Source organism: Lampetra planeri, chromosome 50 (genome assembly GCF_965212315.1).
Source record: "Lampetra planeri chromosome 50, kcLamPlan1.2.h2, whole genome shotgun sequence".
NCBI classification, from domain to species: Eukaryota; Metazoa; Chordata; class Hyperoartia; order Petromyzontiformes; family Petromyzontidae; genus Lampetra; species Lampetra planeri.
The window spans coordinates 1,185,809-1,197,653 of record NC_136156.1 but is presented as its reverse complement, the minus strand read 5'-3'; the positions used below and the strand labels follow the sequence as shown (position 1 = coordinate 1,197,653).

General features: G+C 45.6%; 1 protein-coding gene across 1 annotated transcript; it reads right to left on the bottom strand.

Moving 5' to 3' along the window:
- Nucleotides 1–317: 317 nt before the first annotated feature.
- SOD2 (superoxide dismutase 2) lies at nt 318–5,027 on the bottom strand. Its single transcript, XM_078616161.1, has 6 exons — nt 4,866–5,027; nt 3,453–3,679; nt 3,026–3,142; nt 2,658–2,743; nt 2,415–2,508; nt 318–1,517 (listed from the first exon to the last, which is right to left on the bottom strand). The coding sequence occupies exons 1-6, from the start codon at nt 4,892–4,894 to the stop codon at nt 1,372–1,374; spliced, it is 699 nt and encodes a 232-aa protein (XP_078472287.1). The 5' UTR covers nt 4,895–5,027; the 3' UTR covers nt 318–1,371.
- Between the last annotated feature and the right edge of the window lie 6,818 nt (nt 5,028–11,845).

Here is an 11,845-nt window from a genome sequence, read left to right as displayed (position 1 = left end):
GCATATGCTGTATAAAAAGCACTCGCACTAAACACGAGTGATGTGAAGCCAGTTATGACTTCCTCCTAATGTTGAAATCAGTTATTCCATTCAATGCACTTACCGTAAGCATTTAACAATGGGGTTTCCCTGATACTGCATAAAACAACGTCGACATTTCCAGCTGCCTTACTACGTCGGTTGAAGATCTCTGCCAAGGATTTCCTTGCCGTTTCCCATCTCACAACAGTGTTTGTTCTCAGAACGAACTTAATTTAAAACGAGGAAATGTTTGTTTTTATACATTTGTATCAAAAGTACACCGTGTGAAAGGAAAATAATTTGCAACGGATTTTATTGTATTGTAAATCAACCCAACAAAACCTCTTTGTGAAAATAAAACACTCTTCGACAAAGCAAAACAGCAGACCAAGCCCGAATGGCACAATGCAGGGCGAGAGGAAATGCTTTAGTTCCCCACCAACACCCAACACTGGCACACTTTCATATCACAATTCAAGAATTGACACCCTACCCTTCACAAATTAAGTTGTAAATGCCAACATTGGTGGTTTGCCAATAGCGATTCGATCAACTACAGATGAGAACAAGAACGATATCTTTCGGTGCATTATGCAACAAACAACCTCTTTAACGCGCTAAATATAAGTGCCTTTTCAGTTCAGCCAAGTGCTACATTCGTTTACATGAGCATGTTCAGATACTTTATTTCAATGCCCAAGCAGTTTTAGAGTGCGCAAACTATGCACACTATTATATCTTTTATTATGACTCACAATTGATATATTGGGTGATGGCACAACGATCTGGCCAAACCATGTGTCATTAGGGGATCCTCCTTTGTTTGGCTGTGACAGGTGGTGGAGGGTATTAATGACAAATGTGGCCCAACCCAAAAATCAAATACGAGCAACAAATCTGTCAGATAAATAATTCATATGCATGCCACTCTATCTGGCTACGACATGTGTTTGCATGTGGCTCAAGGGATCTAGTCAGAATGAGTAGCAAAGCAAGAATCCCATTATACATCAAAATTCCAAATCACAATGAGCACAACACATAAGGATACATGTGTAATTCATAAGTTCAATGAAATCGGCAGTCAAAACCCATATTTTCTGTACTTAAAGATAACTTTCAGTCAAACAAGCTAAGATGTCCTAAACATGAGCTAATGATATTTGGTTGTAAGCCAAAGAACGGACTGATTAATTATTGAATGCCAAAACTACACCATTTGGAAAGTCCATATCTCAATGTGTGGGCAACACGATTGCACCACAGCTTTTGAGATGAATTCTGGCCTTGCTACCATCCTACTTTGTAGTCGAGGAGTAAGGAAAGGGTGCAGCCACAGTTGTGCTGTGCTCATTTTTTAGCTGCGGCCAGCCTCTCGGCCACATTTGTCCAGTTGACCACGTTCCAGATGGCCTTGAGGTAGTCGGGCCGCACATTCTTATACTGCAGGTAGTAGGCATGCTCCCACACATCAATGCCCAGCAGTGGGATTAAACCTGCACAAGAAAGATGAAACGAGGAATAGTTTTCAAAAAGGTATATGTTTTTGCCCTGATTATATTCTTCGACTGCCCAGTGCAATGTCATGAAACAAAGAAATTGACATTTTGAATCCTTCGAGCAAGCAGTGCACCACCGTATCAAAGGGCTCCCTTGGAAGATATCGTCAGAGAGCTAATATATTGGTCATTTGAGTAGGTCTATTAATCCACACGCGAAATGCGCCTTTTATATTACCTGCATAGAGTGTTCGTCCCATGTGTTCAACCTGAATGTGTTATCCCTGAAGGTAGAATAATCAAAATCTAGTGGAAAAACCAAAATTAATTAAGATATTCATTTTGCTTGAATACCAATTTGCAACTTATGATTAACAGTGCAATGCCAAGACGGAGTGATGAGTTCAGTTCGTGGGCTGGAGCCAGATGATTTATTGGATTGTAAGTCCAAGAGATGGAGACGAAATGGGGAGGCACTAAACACATTCCTGCGGAGGGAGCTGGTAGGAACGTTGGGTTGCTTGGTCAATGGCCAGGGTCAACGGCGGCGTGGTGTATTCCGCAAATATGGCCGACTGTGAGGGCGGGCACAAGCCGGCGTGAGTAGGTTAAACGTTGAGTTGTATAAGGGCACCACGGGGTGACCAGCCCCTCCCCACCCAGCTCCACCCCTCCCACCTCCCACCCAGCCCCTCCCCACCCAGCCCCTCCCCACCCAGCCCCTCCCCACCCTCCCCTCTCCACCCAGCCCGTCCCATTTTTTGGATGCACGACGGACAGACGGACACAATAATCCCCTGTGGGCTGGTGTAACCAGGAGGTTCCTACCAGTATCAATTCATAGTTGACAATGTGCTTCCTGCCAATCTTCAGCGTGAACAAGCACATCAATACCTGTTGTGGCCTGCAGAGGGTCTTGGTTGGCACACGCAGCGATTCGAAGCCTCCCGGTTTCCTTATCGTAGCCCAGCCAGCCCCATCCAGAGCCCTGCGCGAGACGAAGGAAATCAAGCTGCTCCCTAAAAACCTACGTTGAGAGCCACCTACTATGCTCACTTAATGTTATGATGCAAAGATGATTGTGTGTTTTAGTTTATGGTTTTGCGTAGATGCTCGTGCAGCGACTCCCTGGCCCACCTGCACTGCGACAGACGCCGCGCTCATCTTCTCCTGAAGTTTCGTGAATGACCCAAAATCCGCCTCAATTGCCTTCTGCAAATCACCTGAGAAAAAAAGCAGGTTATTACAAGAGTAGGCTCGCAGATGTGAGCGTCTCGTCATAATTTCAAAATTACCCTTTAAATTACCTACCTTAAACACAGCATGGACCATCTGCACATAACTTTACTTTCAAAATGCTTTCTGGAGATCAACAATGCTGCAATATAGCAGACAAGACTACGTGTCTGCTCAATGTATGACTAAAGCACCAGTTAGTTGCGATGTGGATAAAGATTATTCTTTTCAACGAAGATAAAATGAAGTAACTGAAACAAGTACCATACCAGTGGGTGCTCCACCACCATTGGGCGAGAGGTTGGTCCAGAAGATGGAGTGGTTAATGTGGCCACCACCATTGAACTTGATGGCAGGCTGGAGTGCAATCTCTGCAGTGACATCACCTGGAGCCGGAGACCCACAAAATGTCTGTTTTTAGAGCAACTCAACACAACCAACCAATCAAGCTTCCCAATATGCAACAATTAGACAATCGGCAGGTAACATGGGGCGAGGTAAAGTGTGGGAAGTCCTACCACTTCTTAGACATATGGCCAGGGTAGAAGAGTGGGTCAAAATTACCTCTTGAGTGGAGAACCTTCCACCAACAGTGGAGTGAGCAAGCAATTGCAGGACTACACCTTCACCACTGTAGTCAATATTTTAGAGGCAATACGGTTTGCTACAATCGGACGTGCAACAAGCTGCGGATACCTTTTGCCGCGGCCTCTGCTAGCTTCTGTTCGGCCACGTTGAGGTTGTTGACGTACGTGGCGTGATGCTTGCTGTGATGCAGCTGCATTATGTTGGCGTTGATGTGGGGCTCCAGCGCCCCGTAGTCATAGGGGAGGTCCGGCAGCGTGTGCAGGGCAGCTCGGCTCTTGTGGGTGGCCACCGGGGCCAGAAGCGCAGGCCTGAGGGCAACCCTAAGGCCCTCTGACCTGCATTCGCAATGAGTGGCATTTCAGGGAATGCGCCGGTGGTGGTGCAACATCACAGCTCAAAGTATTTTACACCACTGTTATCACTCACTATGGTTTTCATAATACGAGAAAATAACCGATTTATTAAAATTAAATGAATAGCTTTATTCTAATTAAAATGTCTCTCCAATAGGTAACCCTGCTGCTTGGCATGGGCAGGTTGCTGGCAACAACAACGGTGGCTAAAGGCCACCACCACCACCACCCGTGTGCAATTCCACTTCAACTTGCAATACCAATTCCACTTCAACTTGCAATACCAATCCCACTTCAACTTGCAATACCAATCCAAGCACTGCGCCGACTATCCACTCCTCGCCGACCGCACACAAACAAGAGCCGCCATTTCATGAAGAGTTCAGGCGACATCCCCATGGCATTTGCACGAGGCCAGGTGCAGCTTTGAGGCCATGTGAAGTGCCGAAGACCCATGTGGCCTGTCATGAGACAAATCATCATTCCGATTTCTGGCAGCGCAGTGCGGAGAGCCCGCGCAAGCGGCTAGGGCAAGATAATTATATCAATAATAACCAGTGCACCAACAACACATACCCTTCACAGACACATGGCACACACACATGGCACACACACACACAGCACTTGGGCAACTAGCGCCACTGCTCATGTACAATGCCGTCGTCAATCCACATCTTGACTACGTTGGGGCGAGTCGTGGCAGTCAACCGTACTTCACCTCGCTGGTCCAATGAAGGCAATCATTGACGTGGGAGCACAGCACGCACAATACAACAACCGATGTTGATGCACTTGCCTTTCCGCTGTTCAACTATGTACCACCCAATGACAACTACTGTATACTGGCGCAACATCTGCTCAGCATCCGAGCGCTGGTATATCCCACGCGGTTCGATCTATTAACCATCGCCTACATTACAATGTCATTTTGATTTAAAGGTCTAAACGCCATGAAAAGCAATTTAAAAACGCACGCAAACAAGGCACTGTCTTTCCTAACGACGAGAAACTAAAAACCTAATCGCGCTCAATGTACTCTAAAAGTTTGTGTTTGTGCCATTAGTCTCAATAGCGGCCTGTGACTATCACCACCACAGCACGCAGCAAAATAACAACTTTCTCCTGTGACGACGCCAAAACCGAGAGACTTTGCAAGGAAAGGACCAACCTGCACACGGACAGAACCCTCACGAACATGTTCCTCGGGATTTACGACGAAAAACCTGCACAAATGTTTAAGTTTTAAGCGAAAATTAACGCTGCTACGCAAAAAACAAACACGGAGCGTCAAACGCCCTTGAGTTAGACGAGTCCAACGCTGCACGCTGGATGGGGGGGGGGTAATTTATTTATACTCTTGAAGCGATATTATAACGTGTTACATTACAATTGAAAGCGTGCGATTTGTTCTCAAGAACTAATCCCTATTCGTGAAATTTGCCAGCAAGTTGTACTTCGACTAACGTTTGACGATTAAATAAGTTTAAATAATTGGCTCTGGTGGCGTTACGCACGTTTTGGAATGTTCCAAGTGGACGCTCGTCTGGGGGGTGGAGTGGAGATTTGGATCCTTCACATTTGGTTCTGTTCTGGTTCTAGATTTGAAGCTTTTGTGACTGCAAGGATTCATACTCTTAAGTTTTTTCGGTAAAGTCACGTAGGTAAAATAATAATAATAAAATAATAATAAATGAAAATAACTAAATAATATCACAAATACAGTAAATTTGGCTGTGACGGTCCCACCTGAAGACGGAGACTTGTGTTGCCTCCGAAACGTCGTGATTTAATTTAGTTATTTTCATTTATTTTATTATTATTATTATTATTATTTTAACCTACGTGACTTTACCGAAAAAACCTAAGAGCACGTGTTCTGGTTTAAAGACCTCCCCATTTACTACGATAATGAGCAAAGAATGTCTGTGTGTCCCGCGCGTGACGTCACTCCACGTCGGCCAGCCCCCCTCATTAATAATCATGAACAGGCGACGTCCTCCACATGGACCCCCCCCCCCCTCATTAATAATCATGAGCGGGTGACGTCACTCCACATCGAGCAGCCCCCCAGATCAATACTCATGAAGAGGTGACGTCTTCCAAATGGACACGCCGCCCACCATTAATATTAATTAGCGGCTGACGTCACTCCACATGGGGGGGGGAGGCGCCTCCTCCCCCCCTCCTCGGCGTCAACTTACAACCCTCACACGTCACGTGATCTCCGTCACGCTGTTGAGACATCGAAGTAAAAAGGACGGCATGATGAACAAGGGATTATAACCTTAAAATGAAATAGGTCTGTGTCACCGCGGCCTTACAAATTGCACGCGAATTGATGCAATGAATATCTCACGTCGCGGTCTGCTTTTCGCTTGCAAGTTTCAGATTTACTGACACACACCCGTCCTTGGACGGGCAAAAGGCGAGCACTGTGTTTAATTAAGGGCACTGTATGATTGCGTCTCTAGTGGGAAATAAACCAAGGAAACGAGACGACCGTCAACTCAGAACCCCCGTAGAGAAGTGCATCGTGCAGTTCGGGGCCGTCCATAAATGACGTCACGCGATTGTGGACGATTTTTGCCCCATCCCCCTCGTCACACATTGTCACAAATGTCTGACCCCCCCCGCCCCCTAGGTGCGTGAAGTCATTTATGGACGGCCCCTTAGACAAATCTCAACACATCCGTCCATAACTGGTAGGAACCTCCTGGTGACACCAGCCCACAGGGGATTATTGTGTCCGTCGTGCAAGGAGGGGCTGGGTGGGGAGGGTGGGGCTGGGTGGGGAGGGGCTGGGTGGGGAGGGATGGGGCTGGGTGGGGAGGGGCTGGTCACCCCGTGGTGCCCTTATAAAACTCAACGTTTAACCTACTCACGCCGGCTTGTGCCCGCCCTCACAGTCGGCCATATTTGCGGAATACACCACGCCGCCGTTGACCCTGGCCATTGACCGTGCAACCCAACGTTCCTACCAGCTCCCTCCGCAGGAATGTGTAATATACAACTTCAACTTGTAACGCGCGCAGTCTTCTCTCGCTCTCATCGAGAGAGAACGATTCAGGGGCACGAGGAGGAACCAGAGACGAGCGGGAAAAGGCAGCAGCAGCAGCCGCCACGCGTGATGAGCCGGCGCCAACAATTTCCCAAGCTCTGCGATCCTCTACAAATGAAGGCGTTACATCCGTCAATTAATGAACGAGTGTTTACATGTGGGAGGAAACCGTAGCACCCTGAGAAAAAAAAACACGCGTGCGAGAGGGGGGGGATTAACGCTCGTATCCCAGACATACGGAGCAGGTGAAGGCCACATTTGTTGATGTACCGCCTTCTTCTGGCGAGCCAGGGTACGACACCTCAGTTTCAGTTTTCAGTTTAATTTATTAGGTATAGCCCTGTGAGCCATTCGGCTCTTGAATCGGGTGCAACCGCAACAAACAAAAAACTAAAACATGAACAAGAAAACATCTTACAGTGACTATGTGACTATGTGCAAACAGAAAATCCAAGAAAAGACAGCATAATATTTCAGAAAAAGCACCGTACACCAACGCTGTGTGCAAAAATCCCAGTGGGATGCAAGTCAAACAACAACCATTATGTTGACAACTTAGATTAAGGCCATCAGTCGAACTCCGTACTACAACAAACAAACATGGCCAAACTATGTTTGCTTACAGGATGGTTTCACAACACGTGGACGATTCACTGATCCGGTGCGTGGATTACCACCGCCCGCCTAAACATATCTGTTGGATGACGTTTCGAGAAATGGCCCTTCTTTGAAAGCCACATAAAACCCTAATTTCTTAACTGGGTTGGCAACTCAAACGGCCACGCACTGGCTGCCTAGAATCACAGAAGGCAGTGCAGCAAGTTAATTTGTGACATGTGGTGTGTTAATTTCATTATACACAAAGTTTTGGTGATCTGTACCTAACGCCTGACACCATAGGCTGTGTAACGTTGGGTAGGTTACGTGGATTTTACATTTTTTTAGATTTTCATGAAAGGCTTATTCAAATTGACTAATACGTGTTACAAGAATAATACACTTTTGGGAGATGATCGCCAATTTACACCAAATGTGATAGATTTTTTTATTAAATAAATTCAATGCAATTTTAAAATTGTCTTTTTTATTCAATTGTATGAACCCGTCATGATGCAAAATAACACTCGTCATGAATACTAGATTTGAAGCTTTCGTGACTGCAAGGATTCATACTCTTAGGGTTTTTCGGTAAAGTCACGTAGATAAAAATATAATAGAATAATAATAGATAAAAATAACTAGAAGCAACACAAGCCTCCGTCATCAGGTGTAACTGCTCCAGTAAAATTACTGCAGCGTGTGAAGAGAGCTATTCAAGACATGTTTTTTTTATATTAATTAAATTACTGGAGCAGTTACACCTGATGACGGAGGCTTGTGTTGCTTCCGATACGTCGTGATTTAATTTAGTTATTTTCATTTATTATTTTATTATTATTTTTACCTACGTGACTTTACCGAAAGAAACAAAGAGTATCGTCATGAATAGTTTACACGGCCCCTGTAAATCCACTGCTGGATGAAGGCCTCTCTCCACGCCAAGTTGTTTGTCCACACCTCACCAGGCTGCCGAGTGCAGTTTGGTGACAAACGAGGGCCCAGAACACGTCACACTTCACTCGCCACGGACGCGAGCCTTGCCCAGAATCGAACCTCAGGTGGCCAAGTTCTAAGCTGAAGCGTGCAAACCACTGCTGCACCCTACTTGGGACCACACGCACCATTATTACTGGATATATCTGGGGTTTTCTTTGAGCACGCCTGTTTTCACCCACGTAGCAAAATTAGTCACAGATAGTCACAGTAATGGCCACCACACTTTTCATAGCAGGATCCTCCTGAAGTGTTTTTTTCTCACAAATTTTCAGAGCGGTGCCACTTTCGCCGAGAAGACATCAATCATCATTGTGAAGGCCGACACACATTTGATACCATTGGGGTTGACAGCAGCACGATGATGGGGGGAGGGGAGGGTGTCCACATTTATGGATTGTCGGGGGCCCGCACGTCAGGGGCCACACTAAAGGCCACCAGTGGCTACCAGCGGCCCGTGGGGCCTTGCAATGAAGAACACGGATCCTGAAAAAAGTCTTGAGACTCGGAGACTTTCTTGGGTGTTTTGAGACCGAGAACAGCTGCCCACAACGCTGGGTTGGTTCTCAAGTGTACCGAGTTTTCGCCGGGTCGTTCTGGTCAGCGATGATGATTGCATACAAATAATCATACCAATTATTTTTGCAATTTGGTACAATTCCGGCTCTGATAATTATGATTAAACACATTGGTTTGACCGTCACGTGATGGTTGCAAGGTCGGTCGGGAAATCGTGAAGCCTCGTGATAATCACGAGGCCATTTTAAGAAATATCAGAAGTAGTTCTGTGAAGTTGGGGGGAACGGCAAGTAAGTGTATAAATGTACCACAAAGACAAATAATTTCATTTAATTGCATCATTTATTAACACTTACATTAGCATCACATATTTCTAAGTTTCCCTACAAAATACCCTACAAATACAGCATTCATTAATCCTTCAGCATCATTGACATATCACGCTGATGCAATTCAAGTGATTATTCAGTGCCATTTCTTTTATATGTACATATTATGGCACACACACATCAATATCTAATTGAATCAAGAGTGCTTCTAAAACGTGTCTATTTATATTTACCTTTACAGCAATCTGAAGCGAGTTAATTTTAAATAATTTTCAATACTAATATCAATATCGGACGTGCGTTTTCAGAGATATACGTTTGTGAAATAATAAAATTTGGCACTGCTCTGAAGCATCGCTGCCTTGATGCTTAATTGGAAATAATGCTGTCACAACCATACAGTGGGACTTTAATTCTGGACGAGTACTGACATCTGTGGACTCAATGCCAAACGCGATACATGCCACCGGTTTTATACACCGTACACATTTTTTTTTTATTAACGAACGTAACACATCCACCACAATCCCCGGTGATTCAAGCCGTGATGTGGTCGTGACGAAAGAAAAAAACCTTTTTTTAATCTCATTGTTACCATGTCGCACGTATTATTTCCTTGTTTTAATTGTCCAACGTGTACGATTATATTGTATACATTACCATACATGCAATATCGGTATGTAGATTGCATGTATCAAGAGCACAATCATCGAATAAAATCTGCGAATCGGAACATTGTTTGCTTATGGAATACACAAACGCAGCACTTGGGAGCTCCAAAGTTTAAATTACTGGTTGTGTCGCTGTTGACAGTGACATGGGACAGGGATCAATCGCGGGAATATCATATCACCTGCCTCATACTTACTCACGAGACGGCACAACAGAATCTAGTCACATTTAAATGGATTTCAGACCGAAACATCCCAATGGTATCTATCATCCCCTTTCAGCCACCGGCAGTGTGGACCATAACCCAAGAGGGATGCTGCCGTTGTTGCAATGTTTAGTACAATGGTCTTGCAAATCCAGACTCCATCAGTTCGATATCCCAGCACGGCACTGGAAGCTACACGAGTTTATTAAATTCCACCCCTACCGCCTCTATCCATCCAGCAGTCGATCGATGGTTATACCACAGTCGATCGATGGTTATACCACAGTCGATCGATGGTTATACCACAGTCGATCGATGGTTATACCACAGTCGATCGATGGTTATACCACAGTCGATCGGCAAGCTGCACACAGTGAGGTGAAGTGTGGGTAATTCCACCTCTTCAAAGGGCCCCAGTAAACTCGAGTGGAGGGCCCTTATGACAGCAGTGGCGTGATAAACAATTGCAGGGCTGTACCTTTTCCTAAACGACGTTCAAGCGCAGACTCCACTTGCAGGTGTTGTAGCTTACCGTTGTCAGGTGTGGCCAATACGATGAATAATGTAATTGAAAGAATAGGGAAATATACCTCGAGCGTGAATTGCACTGGGTTGCTTCGGCCACACCGGATATGGAATCGCGAGAAAACCCAGCTTAGCCATCGGGGCGCATATTGGGAGTGAACAAAAACAAAAGCAACCGGTGCACGCAACCTTGCATCTGAACCAGGGCTAAATTTAAGTCGGGGCTTGCCCCCACCACCATCACTGCCCTCCCCATGGAAAATATTCCATGAGAATAGAAGCCCTGATCTGGAGTCCAGTGAATGCAAGTCAAACAGGCACCCTTCCAACATACCCTCGCATCGTGGTGAATCGAGACTCCTTAAGCAGGAGCAACACACGGTTACTGGCAGCAAGACGCAATGTGCATTGTGCAAAAACACTGTATTAGAGACATTGCCAGATCATTGAGCTATGACAAAAACAGGACTGTGATTAGCTCACACGCACGGTGCGAAAGAAGTTCAACGTACATACACGACCGCACACCGCTGTACCAAGCTGCACAAGGCTTGGCGCATAAGCGTAACATTTGCGGTGGTGGATTAAGGAACTGTGGTACAATTGATGCAGACCAAGGTGGTACAACGAATGGCAACAATTAATTATCCATACATTTCGATGGCACCCCTCTTAAGGAATACTTCTGTCCGCTTTCAAGAGATGTGCTTATTTCGCCGCCACAGAAAACAGCATCACACTTTTACCCCCTTTATATATTTGTTCTAGAGACACTTGTTCGGAACGCGATTATCTGGATGGCGCAAAAGGGCAACGATGGCTGGAACACACGGCGTCAAAACCACGCCCGTCTATATTTACATCAATCACCGAGGGTAGGGGGTCGGCAATCGACATACCAGGAGCCATTTTATTTTAAGAATTCGGTAAAAAACGAAAATATTTCAAGAGCCTCAAAACGAGTGAATAATGTCACGAAGCAGCAGTCCTTCAAGAGCCACCGCATGTGGCTACGGCGCCGCAAGTTGCCGACCCCTGACCTCGGTAAACATATTTCAAATCACACAACAGTCTCATCTACCTTCCATTCCAGAACAGACGTCCATCCATTTAATCACACCCGTGTGTAACGGGTTGTGCAAAGGTCTGTGAAAAAGAATTACCGCTCGCAGCAAGGAAATGTTGGAGTCACAGTGAAAAGCAAGCGTGTCGATTTAAAAGTTCAAAGCGGACTCCATTTGCGATAT

Bases quoted from the DNA above. Each gene is read 5' to 3' on its own strand.
- SOD2 (XM_078616161.1), bottom strand. From the start codon at position 4,894: ATGTTCGTGAGGGTTCTGTCCGTGTGCAG. The intron at 3,680-4,865 runs GTTGGTCCTTTC...TTGCGAATGCAG, and splicing joins AGGGTTCTGTCCGTGTGCAG to GTCAGAGGGCCTTAGGGTTG. The intron at 2,744-3,025 runs GTATGGTACTTG...TTTTTTTCTCAG, and splicing joins TGGTGGTGGAGCACCCACTG to GTGATTTGCAGAAGGCAATT.